The sequence below is a fragment of the Zeus faber genome (assembly GCF_960531495.2).
Source record: "Zeus faber genome assembly, chromosome: 2".
Taxonomy (NCBI): domain Eukaryota; kingdom Metazoa; phylum Chordata; class Actinopteri; order Zeiformes; family Zeidae; genus Zeus; species Zeus faber.
The window spans coordinates 44,294,281-44,313,988 of record NC_137189.1 but is presented as its reverse complement, the minus strand read 5'-3'; the positions used below and the strand labels follow the sequence as shown (position 1 = coordinate 44,313,988).

General features: G+C 45.1%; 1 protein-coding gene across 1 annotated transcript in view; it reads right to left on the bottom strand.

The window, feature by feature from the left end:
* LOC307247803 (R3H domain-containing protein 1-like) overlaps positions 1-19,225 on the bottom strand; it is a gene marked incomplete at both ends in the record, with an annotated part of 66,429 nt that extends 47,204 nt beyond the window's left edge. Inside the window, 12 exons of the mRNA XM_080023924.1 lie at positions 96-328; positions 627-683; positions 1,782-1,807; positions 3,267-3,362; positions 3,628-3,730; positions 4,589-4,729; positions 6,977-7,036; positions 7,401-7,479; positions 7,811-7,916; positions 12,088-12,177; positions 18,286-18,438; positions 19,151-19,225. Of these exons, the coding sequence (XP_079880050.1) occupies positions 96-328; positions 627-683; positions 1,782-1,807; positions 3,267-3,362; positions 3,628-3,730; positions 4,589-4,729; positions 6,977-7,036; positions 7,401-7,479; positions 7,811-7,916; positions 12,088-12,177; positions 18,286-18,438; positions 19,151-19,225 (1,219 nt within the window). The remainder of the gene's footprint in view (positions 1-95; positions 329-626; positions 684-1,781; positions 1,808-3,266; positions 3,363-3,627; positions 3,731-4,588; positions 4,730-6,976; positions 7,037-7,400; positions 7,480-7,810; positions 7,917-12,087; positions 12,178-18,285; positions 18,439-19,150) is intronic.
* Between the last annotated feature and the right edge of the window lie 483 nt (positions 19,226-19,708).

The window sequence follows — 19,708 nt, the reverse complement described above, 5'->3', positions numbered from 1 at the left end:
AAGCAGTTTCTGTTTCATTTCCCACCGAATAAATCCATTAGAGAAAAAAAAATAAAAATAAATAAAATAAATAAAGAAAATCACATCCCGCTTGCCTGTTTTGGAGAGCCTCCCGGCGCTCTTGCTGCTGGCGGTGCTGTCCCCCCGCACCAGGCCGGGGCAGACGCCGCTGAAGCTGCTGGCCTTGGCCATGGGGGGCCGCGGCGGCGGGCGGTGGGAGCTGTCGGAGCTGTCCGTGCTGCTCCAGGGCCGGGGCTCGCCGGGACGCGCGCCGGCCTCCGTCTCCGAGCTGCTCTGCTGGCTGGCGCCCGACCGCCCGGAGCGCAGCCTGCAGGAGAGAGAGGGGGATGGGTGGGATGAGGTAGCGGTCTCCACCGTTCCACACCGTTCACTACTACCCGCAGAAGAGGATCTAGACAGTTCAATATGATGGCGCTCTCAATCAGCACTACTGAGTCTCTGGTCTTAGAAATGACACCAAAAGTCTAACTGGGGTATTTACCTGCATGGGAATTCAAACCCATAAATACGATGGTAGAAATTGTTCTTTTAGAGGGAGGAACATTTTTTTTTAAATTATTATTATTTTTTTAACAATACGGAGCCCTGCGACGGGGTGCACCTACATGAAAATCTGCCGTCTCTGCTGGCTGCTCATGCAGGCTTCTTTATCCTGTGGGATCCTGTCGAGCGGAGAAAAAAAAATTATGAAATAACTTCTACAGAACAGCATTCAACTTATTTCTTGAAAAGGCCAGCACCAGTCAGCTTCCCTTCCTGGTTTTTCCAATCAACCGTGCTCCCAAACGGAAAGCGGGGGGTCTGGATCACCACGGCAACCAGAGACAAACAAAGCAAATTCAACACCAGGCTGCTAACTAGCACGGATAGCGAAAGCGAATATAGCGACCACTGCTCAAACTTAAGATTTGATTGAAGGGTATTTTGATGTAAACAGCCGACCTGCTCTGCTAGTCAAACAGAGGTAGACGTGTGGAGAAACGCTTACATGTCACCCTTAGTTTAACTTTTAAACACTGGAACCTATTTCAGTAATCAGCAATCAGTGAAGGCTGCCCTACGTGTCACACCCTGTCCAACTTAAATCTAAATGTTAAATAAAAACACAGGCAGCCACGGAAAACGCTGTCCGGAGGAGAGCAAAATAATTTTGGTACGTAAGTACGAATATAAATCGAAATCTTTCTCTAAATCTCTGTTTAGCCTGATCTGCATTCAGAGCTTCGACTGATTATCAGATGATAATATATATTACAATAATATAATTACATAAGGTTAGATATAATCATCATGACACTATTATTATTAATTGATCACGATTTACATTACTCAGGATTATCAGTTTTTTATTTTGTCTCTGCGTAGTGGGTCATTACGTAGCGGGAGGAGAGCTTGACTGGTTACTGCCGCGTCAAAACATTAGTCAACGTAAAGTACGGCCGTTTCTGAGTTCTGACAACGCAGGAAAAAGTCACCACAGGATTACAATAGGGATTGCTTTAAACATAATAATCATTTCAAGATGAAAATATTTCAACTTGAAATTCCAGCTCTTACCACTTCAACAGCCACAGCTGCTGAAAGAGCTTTCAACTTTGAACATTCAAGGCTAAAATCAGTCGAAAAGCATTAAATAGCTCTAAAATAAATATAACTGGAGGCGGCCTTTGATCTCTTGCATGAATAGTAATGGATTAACACGTCATTTTTTGTATGAAAAATGGTTGGAAAACCTCTGAAACCCAGCAGTGTAAACTCACCTTCTATCGAGGACGAAATTATCTCCCTGTGGGTAAAAAACAAACAAACATGAAGCCACTGTCAGTTACAGCAGAGTGCGAGCGTGACGTTCCCAATGTTCCTCCCTGACAAAAAGCTGAAATCCAGAGATGTCATTTCTGCATTCCGCTGACTTTTTCTGTACGAAAACGGCAAAACAATACGCCAAAAGTATATGGACGTTGACATTAAACACTGAAAGAAAAGCGTGCTTCATTAAGAATCCATTTGTATCCGGTTTATTGACTTTGACATCAAAGGTAAAGTGGTTCAATTTCATTTTTAATGACCGCCAGAAACAGCGTTTCACACTGGATTTATCCACCTCACGCATGCGCAGCTGAAAGTTTTACATCAACAAAGACTCGTGTGCCTCCTGGTGCCGCCCCCGTAAAATCACATGGGCCCGGGGCTTTGTTCCTTCAGATCTCCTCGCATAGCAGCAAGAAACGGGTAAAAAATAAACCAAAAAAAAGAGAAAAGAAAACATTTTCTGGTTCCGTGAGCAGCTCATGAGCTGAATGACATGAGCTAACAAACAGCGAGGAGTGGAGAGGTCAGAACAATCACACTTGTTCCGGGTGCATGGCTCCTCTGCTGGTCGCAGACGGACGTGATCTCCGTCCCAGGTGTTTGGGGGTCGGAGCACCCGAGGCAGGGCTTGACTGACGGTGCCTGCATAAACTACTCCTTCATGCCACTGAACCTGAAGGTCTCTCGACGAGGCTTGGCCAGATTTACGATCAAATGGTCTATCCGCGATCAACCCCGCGTTCTACATTAATGACCCTCTGCACTCGCCCCATTCAGAATTCATAGAACCGTAGTTACATACAGTACGTAACTCTCATTTTCTTCTATGGATTGGAAAAAAATATATAACATCCCAAAGGGAGTTTTTAACAGAGGTGGAAAATTCCAGGTCAATGTGCCATGTTTTTGCTCCAGCCCAGGCACTGATCCAGCTGATCATGCTCACTAGTTGGATCTGTGTGTTTATGCTTATTAGCAAATCCACAGGGTTGACTCAAAATCCTGGAGTGGAATTTTACTTTCTGAACCCACATTTTCCCACTTCTGGTAACATCGGTTTACGGCACTAGAAATCAGAAGGTTAACGTTATCAGAACGAGAGCCCACTTCGGAGAGTCCATAATTCACTGTTTGCAAAAGATTGATTGACAAAGCAAATAAGCGATCCAATAATCTCTAACGCGATTTTGTTAATTGTGGCAGAATAGCGCAGATATTCTTCAGATATTTAAGAATCCACTACTATAATATATAGACTCTCAGAAAATGATAAATACAAATCATCTTCATCACACTGGTTATGAAAACAATTGAAGAAGGGAAGAAAATTCATCAATGAGGAAAAACGAGATCGGTTGACACGCTCTTGTCCACTCGCTGTACTTCATTTGTGCAATATTTTTCAACCCCACACACACACACACAGCTCTGACCTCGTGTGAAAATATCCTGTCTCTGGCTTGTCGGTACTCTTCCTCTCTCTCCTCCATCGATTTGCTCTTCTTGTCGGCTTTAAGATGCATTCGAGTCTGTGGGACACACACACACACACACACACACACACACACACACACACACACACACACACACACACACACACACACACACACACACACACACACACACACACACACACACACACACACACACACACCAGATTGTCCTGCTCTTATGAACACGTCAGCGAGATAAGTGACATGTTGGTGGAAGGGGAGGGAAAAAGAACTAACAAAACAAAGATGGTAAAAACAATAAAAAAAATGTTTAGTTTTTTTTGGTTTGTTTTTTACATACCGTGCCATCCTCAAAGCTGCAATTGTCTCGTTTGAGGATGTAGCGCTTGTGGAAATCGCCCGCTCCGTCGTCCTTGATGTGCTCAGAGAATTTCTGATCGGGGCTAAGGGCGGATATTTACACGGGTCATTGAGGATACCAGCACCGCAGGAGGGAAAATGTCTCAAATAAATAATAGTCTAATAGTCATGAAATCGCCGTCTTAAAAGTAAAAGAGCATAATTTCCCAAAGGTATTTCAGAATGAATTCAATGGTTCAAAACAGCCAGCAGAAAGATTAGATCGTAAAGCGCCCGACTAACACTCTTTCACGCAGTTAATTTTCATCTGGATTTATTCTTCAGACCATTTAAAAAAGCCTTACGCTGACGTGGCTTCCACACTGAATATCTCATGCTTTATGAAGAAAAAATAATAATCATTCACAGCGGTGTCAAAATTCATATTAACAGCAAAGTGCTGAAGTACATTTCAGATCCAATTAGCTGCCGATTATAACCGTATTAATAAAGCTTGTTCAAAGCGACGATATATAGAGGATCCCAGAGAGCACTGTCAAACCTGACAGCGATAGCGTATTTGCTTTTATTGGAGCACTTGGCTTAACAGGCCGTGGAGAGAGAGAGAGAGAGAGAGAGAGAGAGAGAGAGAGAGAGAGAGAGAGAGAGAGAGGGAGAGAGTATGTTTGCTGAGAGGGATTCTTAATTTGATCGTTAAGTCTGGATGCGTTTTATGGTGACAGGCAGCAACATTAACCCACGGCCGCCAATTTAAGAACAATTGGCCGTTTATCATCCGCTACAACTGATGGACTGATACAATCCAGCTACAGGGAACTGATGAGGGATAAGGGATCAAATGACAATATTACATTTGTCCATTATTTGACATTGATCCATTTTCTTCAGGTGTCAATATGTGATGTTGATTAATGACGACAAGCGACTTCACAGAATCTCACATTCTGGTGCTGGTGGTTTTGTTGATCACCACCGACTTCCCGCTGTGGTCCACGTTGTGGTCCATGCCGAAGTAGGCTGCCACTCGGTGCAACAGCATCCTGTGGTAGGAGGTCATGGGAGGGAACTTCCTCTTCTGACTTCTGGAAGGACAATGAACATTTTAAGGGCTAGAATTATTTCAGACTAGACACTTTCTAGAAATGTATTTTAGTTAAACTAAAATACATTAACACAGTTAGTGTGTTGTGATCGTGCTTTTGACCTCAGACGTGGCCTGCGCTCAAAAGCACGATCACAACAAACTAACTCTGTTAATGTCTTTTAGTTTAACTTCCTGTTGTGCCAGGGAGACTTTCTGTTACCAAGCTCAATAAAATCCTTGCCACTTAGCTCCACTGCCTGAATGACTCCTTCTCCCTCCCTAAACCTGTACATGTAGGTAGAGACTCCCACAAGTGGCGTAGTCTGCACGATACAGGAGAGACAGGGCGCTTGAGGAAAGTCGCCAAGGAGCCAATCCACCAATCCGCCAATCCGCCAATCCGCTCGGCCTCGCAGACCTGGAGGACAAGCGGGAATTCCTCCGCTGTCAGCTAAAGTGTGTCCCCGTCAACGTGCGTCCACGGCAGGACAGAGCGGACCTGCGGCGACCGGGTGCGGTGCCACTGCACCATCGCCGTCTCCGGGAGGCACAAGCGGCACTGGGACGAGGAGGGGCTTGATAACGCGGCAACGCCTAGCGGGCCAGCCGCCGGCAAACGGAAGCCAGCCGGAGGACTAGACCCGAGTCGGCCCCTGGGGGGGCCCTGGGTCTGCCCCCAGGACCCACGCGGGATTGGCTGGAGAAGTTGTCCCCTGGACAACCTCCAGGGGACAACTGCATCCGCCCCTAGAACCCATGCGGGAATGGCCGACTCCCCAGCCCGTCCCAGGGCCCCTTGGGAGGACCAAAAGAGGGTCGCTGTGTCCACCCCTGGGACCCTCGCGGGAGTCGCCAGGATCCTGGCCCTGCCCAACGACCCGGAGGGGGCTGGCCGGGGCTCCGCCTCGCTATTTGGTGCCGCGGGGCGCTGTTTCCCCTTCCCGTGCTGCCCCTCTCTGTCCTCCGTAACCTCCAAGGGCGGCGTCGCCACGGACCCACAGACAGCTGCTCAAAGCCTGGGCAGTGGTACTGGCGCTGCAGGCGACCCAACCATATTCAGCGGGACTGCCCCTTAATGGAGGATCGACAGGTGGTTTGGGACACTGGCCGGCTGGGCCCCTCCCCCGGTCGGGGAAGGAGATATAACGTACCGCTAAGAGAACAAGGGGGTAGACATCAGTCATTGCTGGACTGTGGGTGTTCTCAGACGATGGTCCAGCAACGCCTGGTTCAACCGGGGGCTTTGTTGGAGGCAACACGGGTGGAGATTTGGTGTGTGCAGTGTTGATATTCACATGTATCTAGTGGTGCAACTTGAAATAAATTTGTTACCAGGGAAAAAGGCATAGGGTGAAGGCTGCAGTTAGCCCCCGCTTGTCGCACTCCCTGATTTGGAGTACGGATTGGCCAGGGTTTGAAAAGGTACTGAAGGCGGCTGGGGGAGTGTGCTCATGGCCGGTAGGGGGATGTGAGTGTTATGCAGCGAGCGGTGACGCTGAAAGGTCATTAGTGGTGGCTGCGGGGTCAGGAGTGGAGGAGTACCAACTGGAGTGTTCCCTGGTCCCAGTACTCTCTTTCACGGATGATTTTTCGCTGGAGCAGGGACGATACCCTTCGCGAGGATAGTTAAAATCAATGGCATGTGGATGCGCCCAGATGCCACGCTCACTCACACGTACATGTTTCGTTGATTAGGGATAGGTTGTATCGAGCGAGCCGTGACACTCATTCGGGAGAGGAAATAACCTAGTTGTTGGTGCCCAAAAAACGCCAGTAAATGCTCTTCCAGGCTCACCATAACCCAATGGCGGGGCACCTCCGACACAATCCAATTCTGCAGCGGATAATGGCCCGCTTCTACTGGCCAGGCACTTTGGCAGGTGTGCGCAAATGGTGCGCTGCTTGTCCCACGTGCCAATGAGTCAATCCTCCAGCTACACCAACTGCGCCTGAGGCCTGTATTATGCAACCCAGTACCCCGAAGCAGTGCACCTGCGCAGTATTACGGCCAAAAGTGTGGCACAGGCGCGGTTTCAGGTCATCTCCGAATTGGGATTCCGCCCACGGTCCGGAGCACGATCACAACAAACAAACTCTGTTAAATGTCTTTTAGTTCATCTTCCTGTTGTGCCAGCGAGACCTTCTGTTACCAAGCTGAATAAAATCCTCGCCATGTCGTAACATATTTTTATGTCATATCTTGTGGACTAACATGTGGAGGAAAGTGATGGCTGAAGGTTCTTACTCTTTATTACTGATGAAGTCCAGGATATCTTGTTCCAGCTTCAGAAGCGTTATTCGATCCCTGAAATGCAAGCGTTATATACATTATACTTCATCATACTTCATCAGGAGGAGGATTAGTAGTCTATTATAACCTGAGCAAAACAAACCAAGAATGTATTTTGCCTCGCATGAACGCTCTCCATCTAGTAAAAGCTCGGGAAATCATGTATGGAAGAACAGGGTTTATTTGGCCAAAGCTTCCAGGCTCTCGCTTTCGGCAGTGGATTTCGCAACAGAGTCCGCCATCTTAAGTAGGTGACAATGCAGGCAGCCAAGGCCAAAAGTCACCATTTGACTCCATATGGGATTTAAATTGTAAAGAGAAGGGGAAAGCTACAGTGCCTCGCCCTAACCTTGGCTGTGCTAACCAATTCAGAGCTCACCTGGGATTGTTCTTCAGTGTGTTGACCAGGAACTCGTGGAGATCAATGCCGGTTGAATCAGTGTAGTCCTGGCTAGAATCTGACCAGGAGAGAGACAGCTCTGGAGTTCATCAATCATTACGAAAAAATGGAAGCACTTTGAAGCCAAGTTTGTTTTTCCTTACATCCTAAAAATAAAGCTTGGATGATTGTGGCTCAAGTCAGTTCCCGAAAAATGGTCAACATGCTCATTCAACACAAAGATAGGTGACACTTAAGTGACACTTTCACTGAAGTTCTGAAAGCTACATAGCCCTCTCGCAGAAATAGCTGATAAGAGAAACAAGTGAAAAACAGAGAAGTTCCGGATTCAGAAACCACAACACATCCCAATTTCACCAGACTGGAGTAAAACGTTATTATTTTCATACCTCTGGAGAGCGTTTTCAGGGGCGCTTTGTCCACCTTGTTGGAGCTGTTGCCTTTCTCTCCCTGGTCCTTCGCGGACTGCTCAACCTCTTCAGGGAGCCGACCCACCTGGAGACCCAATCCATCCTGTTCAAAGGAGCACAAGCATCGCAGCTGATTGGTCTCGACTCGCAAAGTTGTTATGGTTAATGGAAACTTAAAAAAAAAAACCCATGTAACAATGTGAAAATAATAATGTAAAGAGTTGAATTAAACCTTTTCTCCAATTTAAAAACAAACATGTTCAGGTTTTTGTTTTGTCCTTTGTGTTTAAATGGCAATATGCATGCAAAAATGTCAACAGCAGCTAACTGAATCCACTAGATGGGGATATAATCTGTTTGAACAACCTCGAGCACAAGCGCAACGTTTGCTTACGACCATTGGTTGTTTGGCCTTGAAAACTAAACTGAAAAGAAAAACTAATCAAAGTAAGTCAAGAAAAACAGAAGCTAAAATGGAATTTGTTGAAAAGCTCATATAACTAATGGAAAAATAATATAATCTGAAAATAGCATAGAAAGTAAAACAAATTTGAGTGTCTTGGAAATTCAGTCAGAGGTTCAAGGCTAATGTCAAACTGAAGAGCTTCCTTTTCGTCTTAGCAGCTTTATGCGTGACCTATTTGGTGGCTTTTGAGCGGGTTTTGGCCATTATCATCGGCTAGCACACGGTCAAGCATGCAAGCGAAGTTTAATTGAGCGCGGTATGAACACTTTTAGAAGAGGTTCCATATGCACTGCGTGACCTGGGTCTGTTGCGAATGACGGAGACCTCAGGCGTTCATTTACAAAGGAGGCATTAAGTATTAAGCTTTTAATTCTCTATGATCTCGCCTGAGGTTCTAGGTTAATGAGAGAATAACATGGGCAAACAAGGACGAAGTGAGAGCCTCCTCATAAACGCTACTAATTTATTATTAAAAATCTGTTTCATCCCACACGAGCCCTGCCAGAAATAATGCGCCCGGCGTACGCAAAATCCAAATCGCCATGGCAATTAATCTGCCAGCTTAGCTTGTTTTTATTAGGCACCTGAATAATACATTAATCACAGCTCTAAATTAAACAGCATGGCACATTTCATTCCCTGAAATCAAACAGAAGGAGAAGTTACTTCTAATCCCCCCCCTGCCGAACACAGCCACTCCCTCTAAATAACTGCCACGCTGCAGTCAGGATTCTGAAGACTTTGCAGGGTTGTATTTCTTTCGGAAATGACCTTGTAATAACCCCTGCCACTTGTCTTAATCTCCCGCACTTCGCCCCCGCCTACTCTTAAAAACAAATGTCTTGATTGGCTTTTTTGGGCGTTCTCCTCCCAAAAAACTGCCGAGCGGAGGGACACGTCTTGTGATCCGAAAGGTCACAAGCACGAGAAGCCGGTCTTTAGGAAGATCACACGGTGTCAAGCCCCTCATCACAACCGCCTCGTCGCAGGAGCACTTGACTGAGCAGTTCCAAAACAAAACGGATGAATTAACCAAGTGGAGTGAACGGCAAAGAGGAACACCAAGTGTCTCCGGGTGTTGGACGGGATTCAACATCAATACGCAGAGCGACCATTAAGATTCAATCTGGCACTGATGAGATGGTTTAAGATATAAATCTTTATCGTTATAACAACATTTAGTACATGACCAGAATTGCTTTTCTCATCAGAGAACTTTTACTCATGCCATTTGAGGTGCAACTATTTCAAGGAAGAAATGCAGTCTAATACAGACAAATATTTTGCTTCATCTGTGACTATGGGGCAGGGCTGGACGATATGGCCAAAAATGTTTTCCTCGTTTTTTTGGGGTTTTTTTTAATCGCGATTATCACGATAAATACTTAATAATAATGCTCAATTTACAGTTCTAAGTGTATTCTGATGGCTTTACATCAAACACTGAATAAGTAACATAAAAAAAATTTCACAAAAAAAGATAAATAAATTAAATAAACAATAAATAAAGTATAAATATATATTATATCCATTAAAATATAATACAATCATCATTGTCATCTAAGAACAGTCTGAAGAGTTCCAGAATCTGTGTTCTGTTATTATATGCAGGGACACTTTACGCGGACAGAGGGACGCTCTCCGACCGTGTCAGACATCAGATGTCACTGAAAAATGGCTGATTCTTTCTTTCTCGCCCTCCTCCTGCAGGGACGGGGGCCGCGTGAGGCTCAGGTCAGGAGGAGGGCGGGTTCGAGTTCAAGTTTGTGTTTGAGGAGGATCCGCCGTGTCGGCTCCTGTCTTTGTAGGCAGAGGAGAACGGGCTCTGTATCGAAAACTAATCTTATAATGTGTATATATAATAATGGAGATTGTTTCACTGCCCGGCCCTACTATTGGGGTATTTAATTTCGGCGGAAAATGGTTTTATGACTTCCAAAAAAAGTATCAATGTCACAATTTTCAAATCAGTTCTGAAATGGAAAGAATTTAAATGCACTGGAGTGTCATTTTCTTTTTAACTCAACTTTTAACCCCATTTTCAAAGCTATTTGATCATTCACCGTTGGTAATATTTTGCATCAGGTAACCAATATACAAACCGATATGTAGCACCTCTTACGATTTTAATTAAGTTTTATCTTTTTTTGGAGACGGTTCAGCAACAATTTGAGTCGCAGCTCTGCTTAGAACCTACAAGGTTATTTACACAATGTGCTCGTTTCTCCCTTTGCTACGTTTGTTTGTTCTGTGAATTCTGATTTATTCTTTATTTATTTCTCCTTCTCAAACCGAGGGCCAGCCAAAAACAGTAACTGAGGGGTGGGGGTGGCGGCGGCGGCGGCGGTTGTGGTGGGGGGGCATATCAGGACGATTCAATTAAGAGCACCCCTCAGCTCCCTCTGTAGCTGACGTGTGGAAATTGTAATTTCCTCCAGATGATTGATGGCGGTAATACAGGACGTCGTGTGAGAGCGGGCGGTGGTGAAGGGGCGGGGGGGTGGGGGGTAACACCGCCCTCTGGCCGCGCAGTGAAGTGATAGACCTGCGACGGCTACATCTGCGTGTGTGTGTGTGTGTGTGTGTGTGTGTGTGTGTGTGTGTCTGAGCATACAGCTCTGCATGTGCGCCAGATGGTGTTGCTGCTGCAGAGTGGCATGAGTGCTGTGTGTGTGTGTGTGTGTGTGTGTGTGTGGACATTTTTCCTGCATCAGATTAGAGTGTAGGACTGCTGCTGTTAGGATTTTTAATGGTTCTGATGCCAACCTCAAACAACTCTCCCGATCCCATTCCTTATCGACTGCCGCTGTATAAATACTCGGTGCGTGATGCGACTCATTACAGCCGTCGTAGTGGTTTGTTTGTTACACACACATGTGACGTTACTTACTTAAAACAGATGACTTTGATATTAATTGCCATGCTGACTTGCATTGTTGTACAGTATATTTATTTTGTAATGGACTACCTAACGGTTAAAGCAGCTTGCATTTCGTCAAGGTTTCCATTCTCTTTTTAGTCATTTTTGATGGTTGTGTCTTTACGATGAACAGCACCGTCTTTTCAAACACATGGCTTTGTGTCGCCTGTAGTGTATTGTACATACTTTGGAATGGATTATTATCATTTCACCCATTAAGTTGTTGTGTAGCCATTCAAGAAGCGTCCAGGGGGGTCAACCTCGCTGAGAGACATTGTCGAGTGCTGCGGATTTTCGCTCCACACTGAAAGTGGTTTTCCATACATAACCCTCGTCGTTCTTCATGGTTCAGCGGACAAAGAACCACCTCTTGTATGAGCGAACAGTAAAAAAGCAAGGTGTGGGTCTAAATGAGAAAATGTATGGAAGTCTGAATAATTTGTGTTATTCAGACTTCAAATGTTCTTCTCATGCATTTCAAACCATTGATAAAACAGCACTCAGCAAAAGGTACAATTTCCCGAGATAGCAGCCGCTTTGAAGTAAATCCATTTACTCAGACTAATTATTCGCCCTTTGATGACAAGGTGTTTGGACGAGTCAGCGGTCCGTCAAACAAAACCCAGCACCTCAAATCAATCCTCCTATCGATCGATGCCAGCTAGCATCCTAGCGTTGGTGAGAATCTGCTTTGTTTATCTTCACTAACCTTATTTACCAACATGGGTTGGGCCCCGGAGACGGGACTGTAAGCGGCCACAGGGCGATGACCGGCGTCACCGCTTACGCTCATCCCCGTGAACTAAACCGCTCACGGTTGGCCGCGCCACAAGAGGTTAGCGGGGGGGGAGTGTTTTCTCGTCTTATTACCTGAGGCGCCGCCAACGGCTCCGCAGCAGATCGAGGCGGAGGCTCCTCGCACACCGCCAGGCTCCGCGTGAGCTTCTGCTTGGCGTTGGGCTGGGGAGGGAGCGGAAGGCGCACTTAAAAGACAGTCAAAAATAGGTTGTTGTTTCTTTTTTTTGGGTGGGGGAATATACCGCATACATTTACGCCGTCAGACAGTGGCGAGACAGATGTGCAATTATTACAGGATTGTGATTCAACATTAAATATTCATTGATATTTACAACACAATGGAACACACTAATATCCTCCGAAGAGAGAGCGCACACACACACACGCACACACACACTATGAGTCATTCTTCTAAAGATAAAGATAACGATAAGTCAAGGCAGATATTCAGACTCTTTGTGATAAGAGTTTAAATTGTCAAGTTCTTCCTAAGTGAGACAGTTTGCGTTGGTTTCCAGAGACGCATGATAACTTGTAGATTTATTTGGCCTCGGGTTAAAGGGGTTCAATAATACAACGGTAAATACAACTTTTATTTATCAGACGCAAAACAAACACCGTGTGGATAGAAACACCTCAGCAGCCAGCGCGTTCTTCCGGTTTGTTTCCTCACTGAATATTTATTTATGCGTCCAATCACGGTTGACCCAAATGTGTCACATCCGTCGGTTCGACTGGCTGCAAATTGAATCGTCAAGTAAAATAAAAACAAAATAAAAACATCTGTGTGATTCTGCTGATGTGACTTGTTTTAATTGACGTCTTCGCCCGGGGCGACAGTGATGTACAGTCGGCTTGACGGCTACAGAAAAACACACTTAGCGCAAGTTGCTTTGGATAAAGGCATCCCTTAAATAACCAAATGTAATGTGATGTTATTTTCAGTTTTGAAGGAAACGCACGGAAACCGTTCGGCCAAAATGGTGACGCCAGGTTTCCGTACAAGAGCAAAACTGATGAAGCGGATGGGAGTATAAAAAAACGAACAAACAAAAAAATCGAACAAACGTGACGGGGGGGGGGCTGCGGGGGCGGTCCAGAAAGCTGATGAATTAAACATGCCCCGCCTGCGTTTCCGAAAAATGATCGGTTCTTAGCTGCGAGGCAGGACGATGGATTGCACCGGACCTGCCGTCACAGCGTGGGGCGGCTCCGAAAAATCTGGGGTAAGTGTTGAAGTGCTGCTGGTAAATACGGGGTGTTGAATTCAAAACCCTTCCTTTGAAGAATCCCAAAGGTGCTCCGTCACGTGGACGGACGGAACAAGGCTGATGTCAGACAAAAGAAAAAGGATAAAACAGCTCCAGCAAAAAGTGCGAAATTTCACATCTTTATCGTCTCATGGTTGTTAATTAGGACTATAAAAAGATGATGTATCACAATGTGATGATAAAATAGCGTTGATAAGCATAAACTATCAAAGTGATTTGCGCACACACACACCCACACACCCACACACCCACACACACACACACACACACAGCTGTCCCAGATGGAGTCAGACAGCTCTTCACGCAACGGCAAACCTGCAGGTGTGTCTGAATCAACACCGCACGCACCAACATAACACCAGCGGAAATAAATTAAGATCGACACTTTCTGAGTCGCTCTCTTCCTGCGACCCAACCGACTCCCGCCCCCCCCTCATGTCACGTACGCAAACAGAGAGAGGGAGAAAAATAAGCCCCCTTCACACGTCCAGTGTTTCTCAGCAACGCTCAGGAACCATTCCTGCACGGGGTCGTGTGTGAACGGGAGCAGGGATCGGTATTCCGGGAAATCTGTTCCGGCAATTTCCCAACTCAAGGCAGAGCATCATTTCTGGGGAAAACACCCCCTGTGTTGCGGCTGTGTTGTGAATGGAAACATTAACGTTGCCGGAACAAGCACATGGAGTAGGGGGTGGAGCAGAATCCGAACACGGTATCAGAAAAAGCACAAATTGTGTGTTTTTACCAATGTTTATTTCGTACAAACATTTGAAAAAAATGATTTGAAAATGGTGAGTCCGATCCGAACGGTGGAGATTGGCTACAAAGACAGGTCCTTATATTCTTAAATGTTATCCTTTTACTTCTTAAAAATGCCACTCAGACCCTGGCCTTGTCTTTTAGAGTTAGGGGTGCGGTGCGGTTCTGAAACCGGGAAGGTCCGGTGACATCATTCTGCATAATAATTTGTCATGTGCTTCTGTATTATGTGTAACACGTTACGCTAACTATAATTCAAACAAACATTGCAAATAATAATTAAAATGAAATGAATCTACTCTGAGGCAAATTCATCTTTCTTCATGTTCACACGGAATCTTCCATCGTTTGTACAACAAACAGAAGCACATGACTAATTATTATGCAGAATGACATCATCGGACCTTTCCTGCAACAGGACATGAGGGCAGGTTGAAAATTATCACACTGATTTTAATATATTGGGTTCGGGTTATTGCGTCCAGAGACGGGGCTCCGTCCCGGCTCTTGACGCAGAGGGAAGAGTCCATCTGGGAGGGGCAGGGAGGCGGGGAGACAAGCGCTAGTGCCTGAGAGCCAGGAAAACAACCAAACCCATTCAGATTGTACGTCCATCGCCGACACAAATTGTCCAAACAATGGCATCTCTGCTGGAAATTATTATGTCGTGTGAAAAGGCGCAAGACGGAAATGTTCCTGAATGTAGCTGCGCGTGTGAATAGGGAAAATTACTAGCGGTGCCAGAAAGGTTATCCCAGTAATGTGGATGGGGGGGGGGGGGGACGGGCAGGGCTCGCACCGCTGGACCGGCTAATTGAGCGGCGCCAGGCCCAATGGAGGAACTGAACAATGGAGGGATGAAAAAACATTGATGGAGAACGACGGGAAAAAAAAGGGGGGCTGGGGGGGGATTAAAAGGCTGTAGTCAGCAGAACGGAGGAGGAGCAGGGAAGGAGCAGAGTGCCGCAGAGGACGAGAGCCAGAGGCAGATGGCTGCAAAGTCACCCGCCCTACACCCACCACCCTCCTATCGCGCTCGCTCTCTTTCTCTCTCGCTCTCTCTCTCTCATCATCATCATCATCGTCCATTCCCCTCCATCTCCCATCTACCTCCTCTCTCTATCGCATCCTCTTCCTCTGTCTATCTTTCCCTGCTATGCTATCTGGCTCTCTCTTCCCCGCTCTCTCTCCCTCTCTTCATCCATTCCTCTTCGTCTCTCATCCACCTCCTCCTCCTCTCTCTCTCTCTTCCCCATCCTCTTCCTCTGTCTATCTTTCGCTGCTATCCTCTCTGGCTATCCATTTGTCCCTCTCCGATCCTCTCTCCCCCTCTTCTTTCCAGTCCATTCCGCTCCCTGCTGCTGGCTTGCCTTACATCCTTCTTTCTTTCTATCCATCACACGTCCTTCCGCTCCACGGGGCGACAGACGCAGGAAGTTGGTCGATAAACCAGGATTGGAGCTCCAGATTATCCGCCAGCCTGACTTTCCCTCCATCTCCCTCTCCCTCCCTCTTTCTTTCTCTCTCTAACCCCTCCCTCACTCCAGCTCCTTCCATTTCGCCCTCACTAAGCGTAACCGTCGGGCGGAATCGGCCCGGACGCTATTTGTACGGTTAAGAAGTCAGCCATCCGTTCCTTCCTCGTCCCTCCATCTTTCCTTCCTGCGCTGGCGCCGGGGTTTGAATTTTTCCCTAAATCCACATGATTGTGAGAGCGGCATTGTTCGAATCGTTCTGTTAGTTATCACATATTCATTCCAGCACCTTTGCACTCTGCACCAATGCCTTCCTGCTACAGTTTCATTGCTGTTGTTTGTGTGTGTATGTGTGTGTATCTATATAATATTATATACATCTACATCTGTATATAGAAGTTAAATGTTTAGCTTGTTGTCTTTGTTTCAGCTGTATGTCTAGTCCATGTTTGTACATTGAGAGTAAGGAACAAACCAGAGTCAAATTCCTTGTATGTTCACATCCTTGGTGAATAAAGCTGATTGTGATTCTGACTGGGATGGAACTCACAGTCACACAGTCCATTTTAGGGGAGATGTCACAGACATGAAGACTGACAGAGAAATCGTTGTTTCCACTGAAACGCCCAAAAGTGGAAGGATAAAAGTGATTGATTGATTAGACTCTAAGCCTCTACAACGTAAATGTGAATGATGCCAAATTTGGAGACAAACTCCTTTCCTCTGACGTCTCATCATGAAAGACTGATTTCTGACCACAGCTAGTACACAACAACAACTAGTTCAATTTCGGTACAAAGCGTCGCGATCCGATTTAACATTTGTTCAATCAAGATGCTGGTGAGATGGATTGTGACACGATATCGTTATATTGACATTGTATACATAATAGGGATGAAACGGTTACTAGTTTGACGATAGACCAAGCTTAAATTCCCAACGGTTAGTATTTCAGTTTCATGTTTGATGACCGCACTTTGATAAACACTGTCCAGCATCAACCCAAGATGGCAACAGCCTCCCAGAAGCAGGCGTGTGTTTTGCTTCCGGAAGACAGGGAAGCGCTCCAGGGACTTTGCGGCTTTCTAAGAGGCCCAAGTCTGAAGTGTGGTCGTATTTTAGTTTTTTTTTTTTTTTATAAGAGTGCTGAGGGAAACTTGATCCAAGATGATCATCCTGTCTGCACAACATGGAGAAAGAAAATCGCTGCGACAGGGGGCAACACACAGCACCACCCACTATTTTATAGCGAACGCAGGGGGAGTTCACTTTCAGCTCGATGCATCATTATGTGGGGACTTGGGAATAGGGGAAAACAGCTTGCCAATAATGTGAACCGAAGCTTTCAGTGTTACCTACGTTTGGAAAAACACTATAAAACTATAATAACACGTTACGTAGTTTAATCACCCAACCAACATATTCTGTTCACTTAAAATCTGGCAGTTGCTGAAATGGTTGTAAAAATGTTCCAACAGGAGAAACATAATAGACTCATATACAAGACTTATTTACGTCAATTGTGGGGCTCATTGCAATTACTCTGTCTTCCTAACTCATTTGTGCGCAAAGTGTGTGTGTGTGTGTGTGTGTGTGTGTGTGTGTGTGCGTGTGTGAGAGAGAGAGTGTGAGAGGAAATAATAATAATTAGGATTACAATAATAATGTAATAACACCAGTAATAATAATAATAATAATAATAATAATAATCAGCATAATAATAATTATGATGATTATTATTATAATGTAATAACACCAATAATAAAATCATAATTATTATAATTATTATTATTAAAACTATAATGTAATAACACCAATAATAATAATAATTATAATAATAATAATAATAATTATAATAATAATAATAATAATACTCTTGCATATAATTGCTCTTGTTTACAGAGTGGGCGTACAGCAGACAAACTCAGTGATGCTACAGGTCCCTTGTCTCATCTACAGTGACACAGACACTCCAGCGAGCATTTCAAAGACAGGCTGCTTATGCACCCACATCAAAAAATGCTCAGGACCTCACTGCAGCCCTTTGGAATTACACTGCAAAGAACATGATGCCATTTGAAATCGTTGAGAGGCCTGGCTTTCTGAGGCTGATGACGGTTGCCGTGCCTCACTACAAAGTGCCATCACAAACATTTTCCAAGATTGAAATCCCAAACCTGTATCCGGGCCAATGCCGATGTTATTATTTTGATGTTTATGCAAACAAAAAGTGCATTGTGGTGCTAATTGTATAATTTGTGGTTTTCAATTTAAACTTGGTGAAAGGATTTTAATGTGTGTATCAGTACTTTTTGAACATTTTCAGCACATTTTTAAAATACCATGATAACACTGATAACCGTGATCATTTTGGTCACTATAATCATGATGTGAAATTTTCATACTGCTTCATCTCAAAATAATTGGAATTTCAAACTGTATATTTTAAGAATATCAGAGTACCATTCTTTCTAACCCAGCCCTACTAGAGCAGATTGTGAATTCTGCTTTTAACTGAAGACCAATACATATTTGGCGGTATTTGTACATATTTGACAATTTTTATTTTACTCCACTTTTTATCCAATTTAATTATTATTTTTATTCTCCATTTTTTTTCCAGACTGTTCAGCTTTTTTTTTAAATTCCAACTGTCGAAAAATTCCGAGTCAATGTCCTAGGCAAATAAAACTGATTCTGATAACCGAGATTAGGTTTGAACACTTCAACATCGTGTGGAGTCCATATCCCTCCCTGTTCCTCACCTTCGTGCCATCGCTACGTTGTCCCTCTCCGGCGCCTCTCGGGGCCTCGGACCCAGCGGCGTGGACCGCAGCAGCGGGCTGGGAAGTCCTCGTCGTTGTTTCTACGGCGACGGAATCAGACATTCTCATCTCAGAGTCTTCACCGGGAGACGTCTGAGAGAAACGAAAAGTAGGTTTTTTAATTCAAAATAAATCACTGTGAATCCTATTTCTTTTGATAAAGTACATATCGTTCAACATTATATTCTATTATTCATCACTGACTTTGTGAACAGCCGACCCTCTTCAGTCTGCTCAAGCTACACTGAGTGGATCAGATATGACCGTTGGCCAAAAAAAAAAAGAAAATACATTCGCTATCAGGAAGTCCATCTTGGAAAAGTGCTGAGATACAAGTAAACTTGTGTCAAAATCATCAATAAACTGTCTGACTGTAGGTGGCTGAGAGTTCCTTCTCATAGTAGAGCAGCGGTTCTCAACGTGTCTTCCCAGAAGGTCCCCAACAAAACCATTAACAGTTAAACTTCTCCATTGTTCCATTTCAGAGATTAAAGAATGTACAATAACAACGTTTTTTTTTTTTAAATCCTAGTTTCACTGTTATCTCCCTCAATTTGGTATAGACAGGTGTGGAAGTTTGGACTGTCAGATTGGGGTCCCAATCCTAGCGAATGGGGTCTGTGGCCCCACATGTCGTATAAAACGGGGGTTTGTCCCACAGTTTAAACGAAACGTTGAATTGAGCATATGAATATGAAACAGCGTTTGGTCCGCCATTTCTACAGCATTCTACAGCGGAACGACGACGGATAAAAAGCAAAGAGCTTAAAAACTGTAATTGCCTGTTATATACGGTATCGTATACCACCGACATCTTGTGCAGACGGCCTGGTGTGTAGTCACCCTGCTGGTGTGCCCTAATTATGCAGTTGTGCCCCATGCGGCGAAACGCACACGCACGCACGCACGCACGCACGCACGCACGCACGCACGCACGCACACACGCACACACACACACACACACACACACACACACACACACACACACACACACACACACACACACACACACACACAAGAAGGGAGGGAAGACATCTGGTGCATGGTGCTATGATTAATGGCTTAATTAGAAATGGGTTTGTCAGATTAGTTCTGCACAACAACAGCGAAGACACAAAGTCGCTTACGGTGCTTTGTGTGTGCGCGTGTGTGCGTGCGTGCGTGCGTTCTGCGCCTGTCAATCAGTCACTCATGAACCCTCCGCCGACTCCGTGACTCGCCGTTGGTCCAGGGCTGGCGAACGAAGCCGCTCCCCAATCCGAGCCCGAGTGTCTGAAAACCCGACGGTTTATCATGGTCTCAGAAGGGCTCGAAACGGCGCTCACCACATAAATAAATACATAAATAAATAACCAAGCAAACA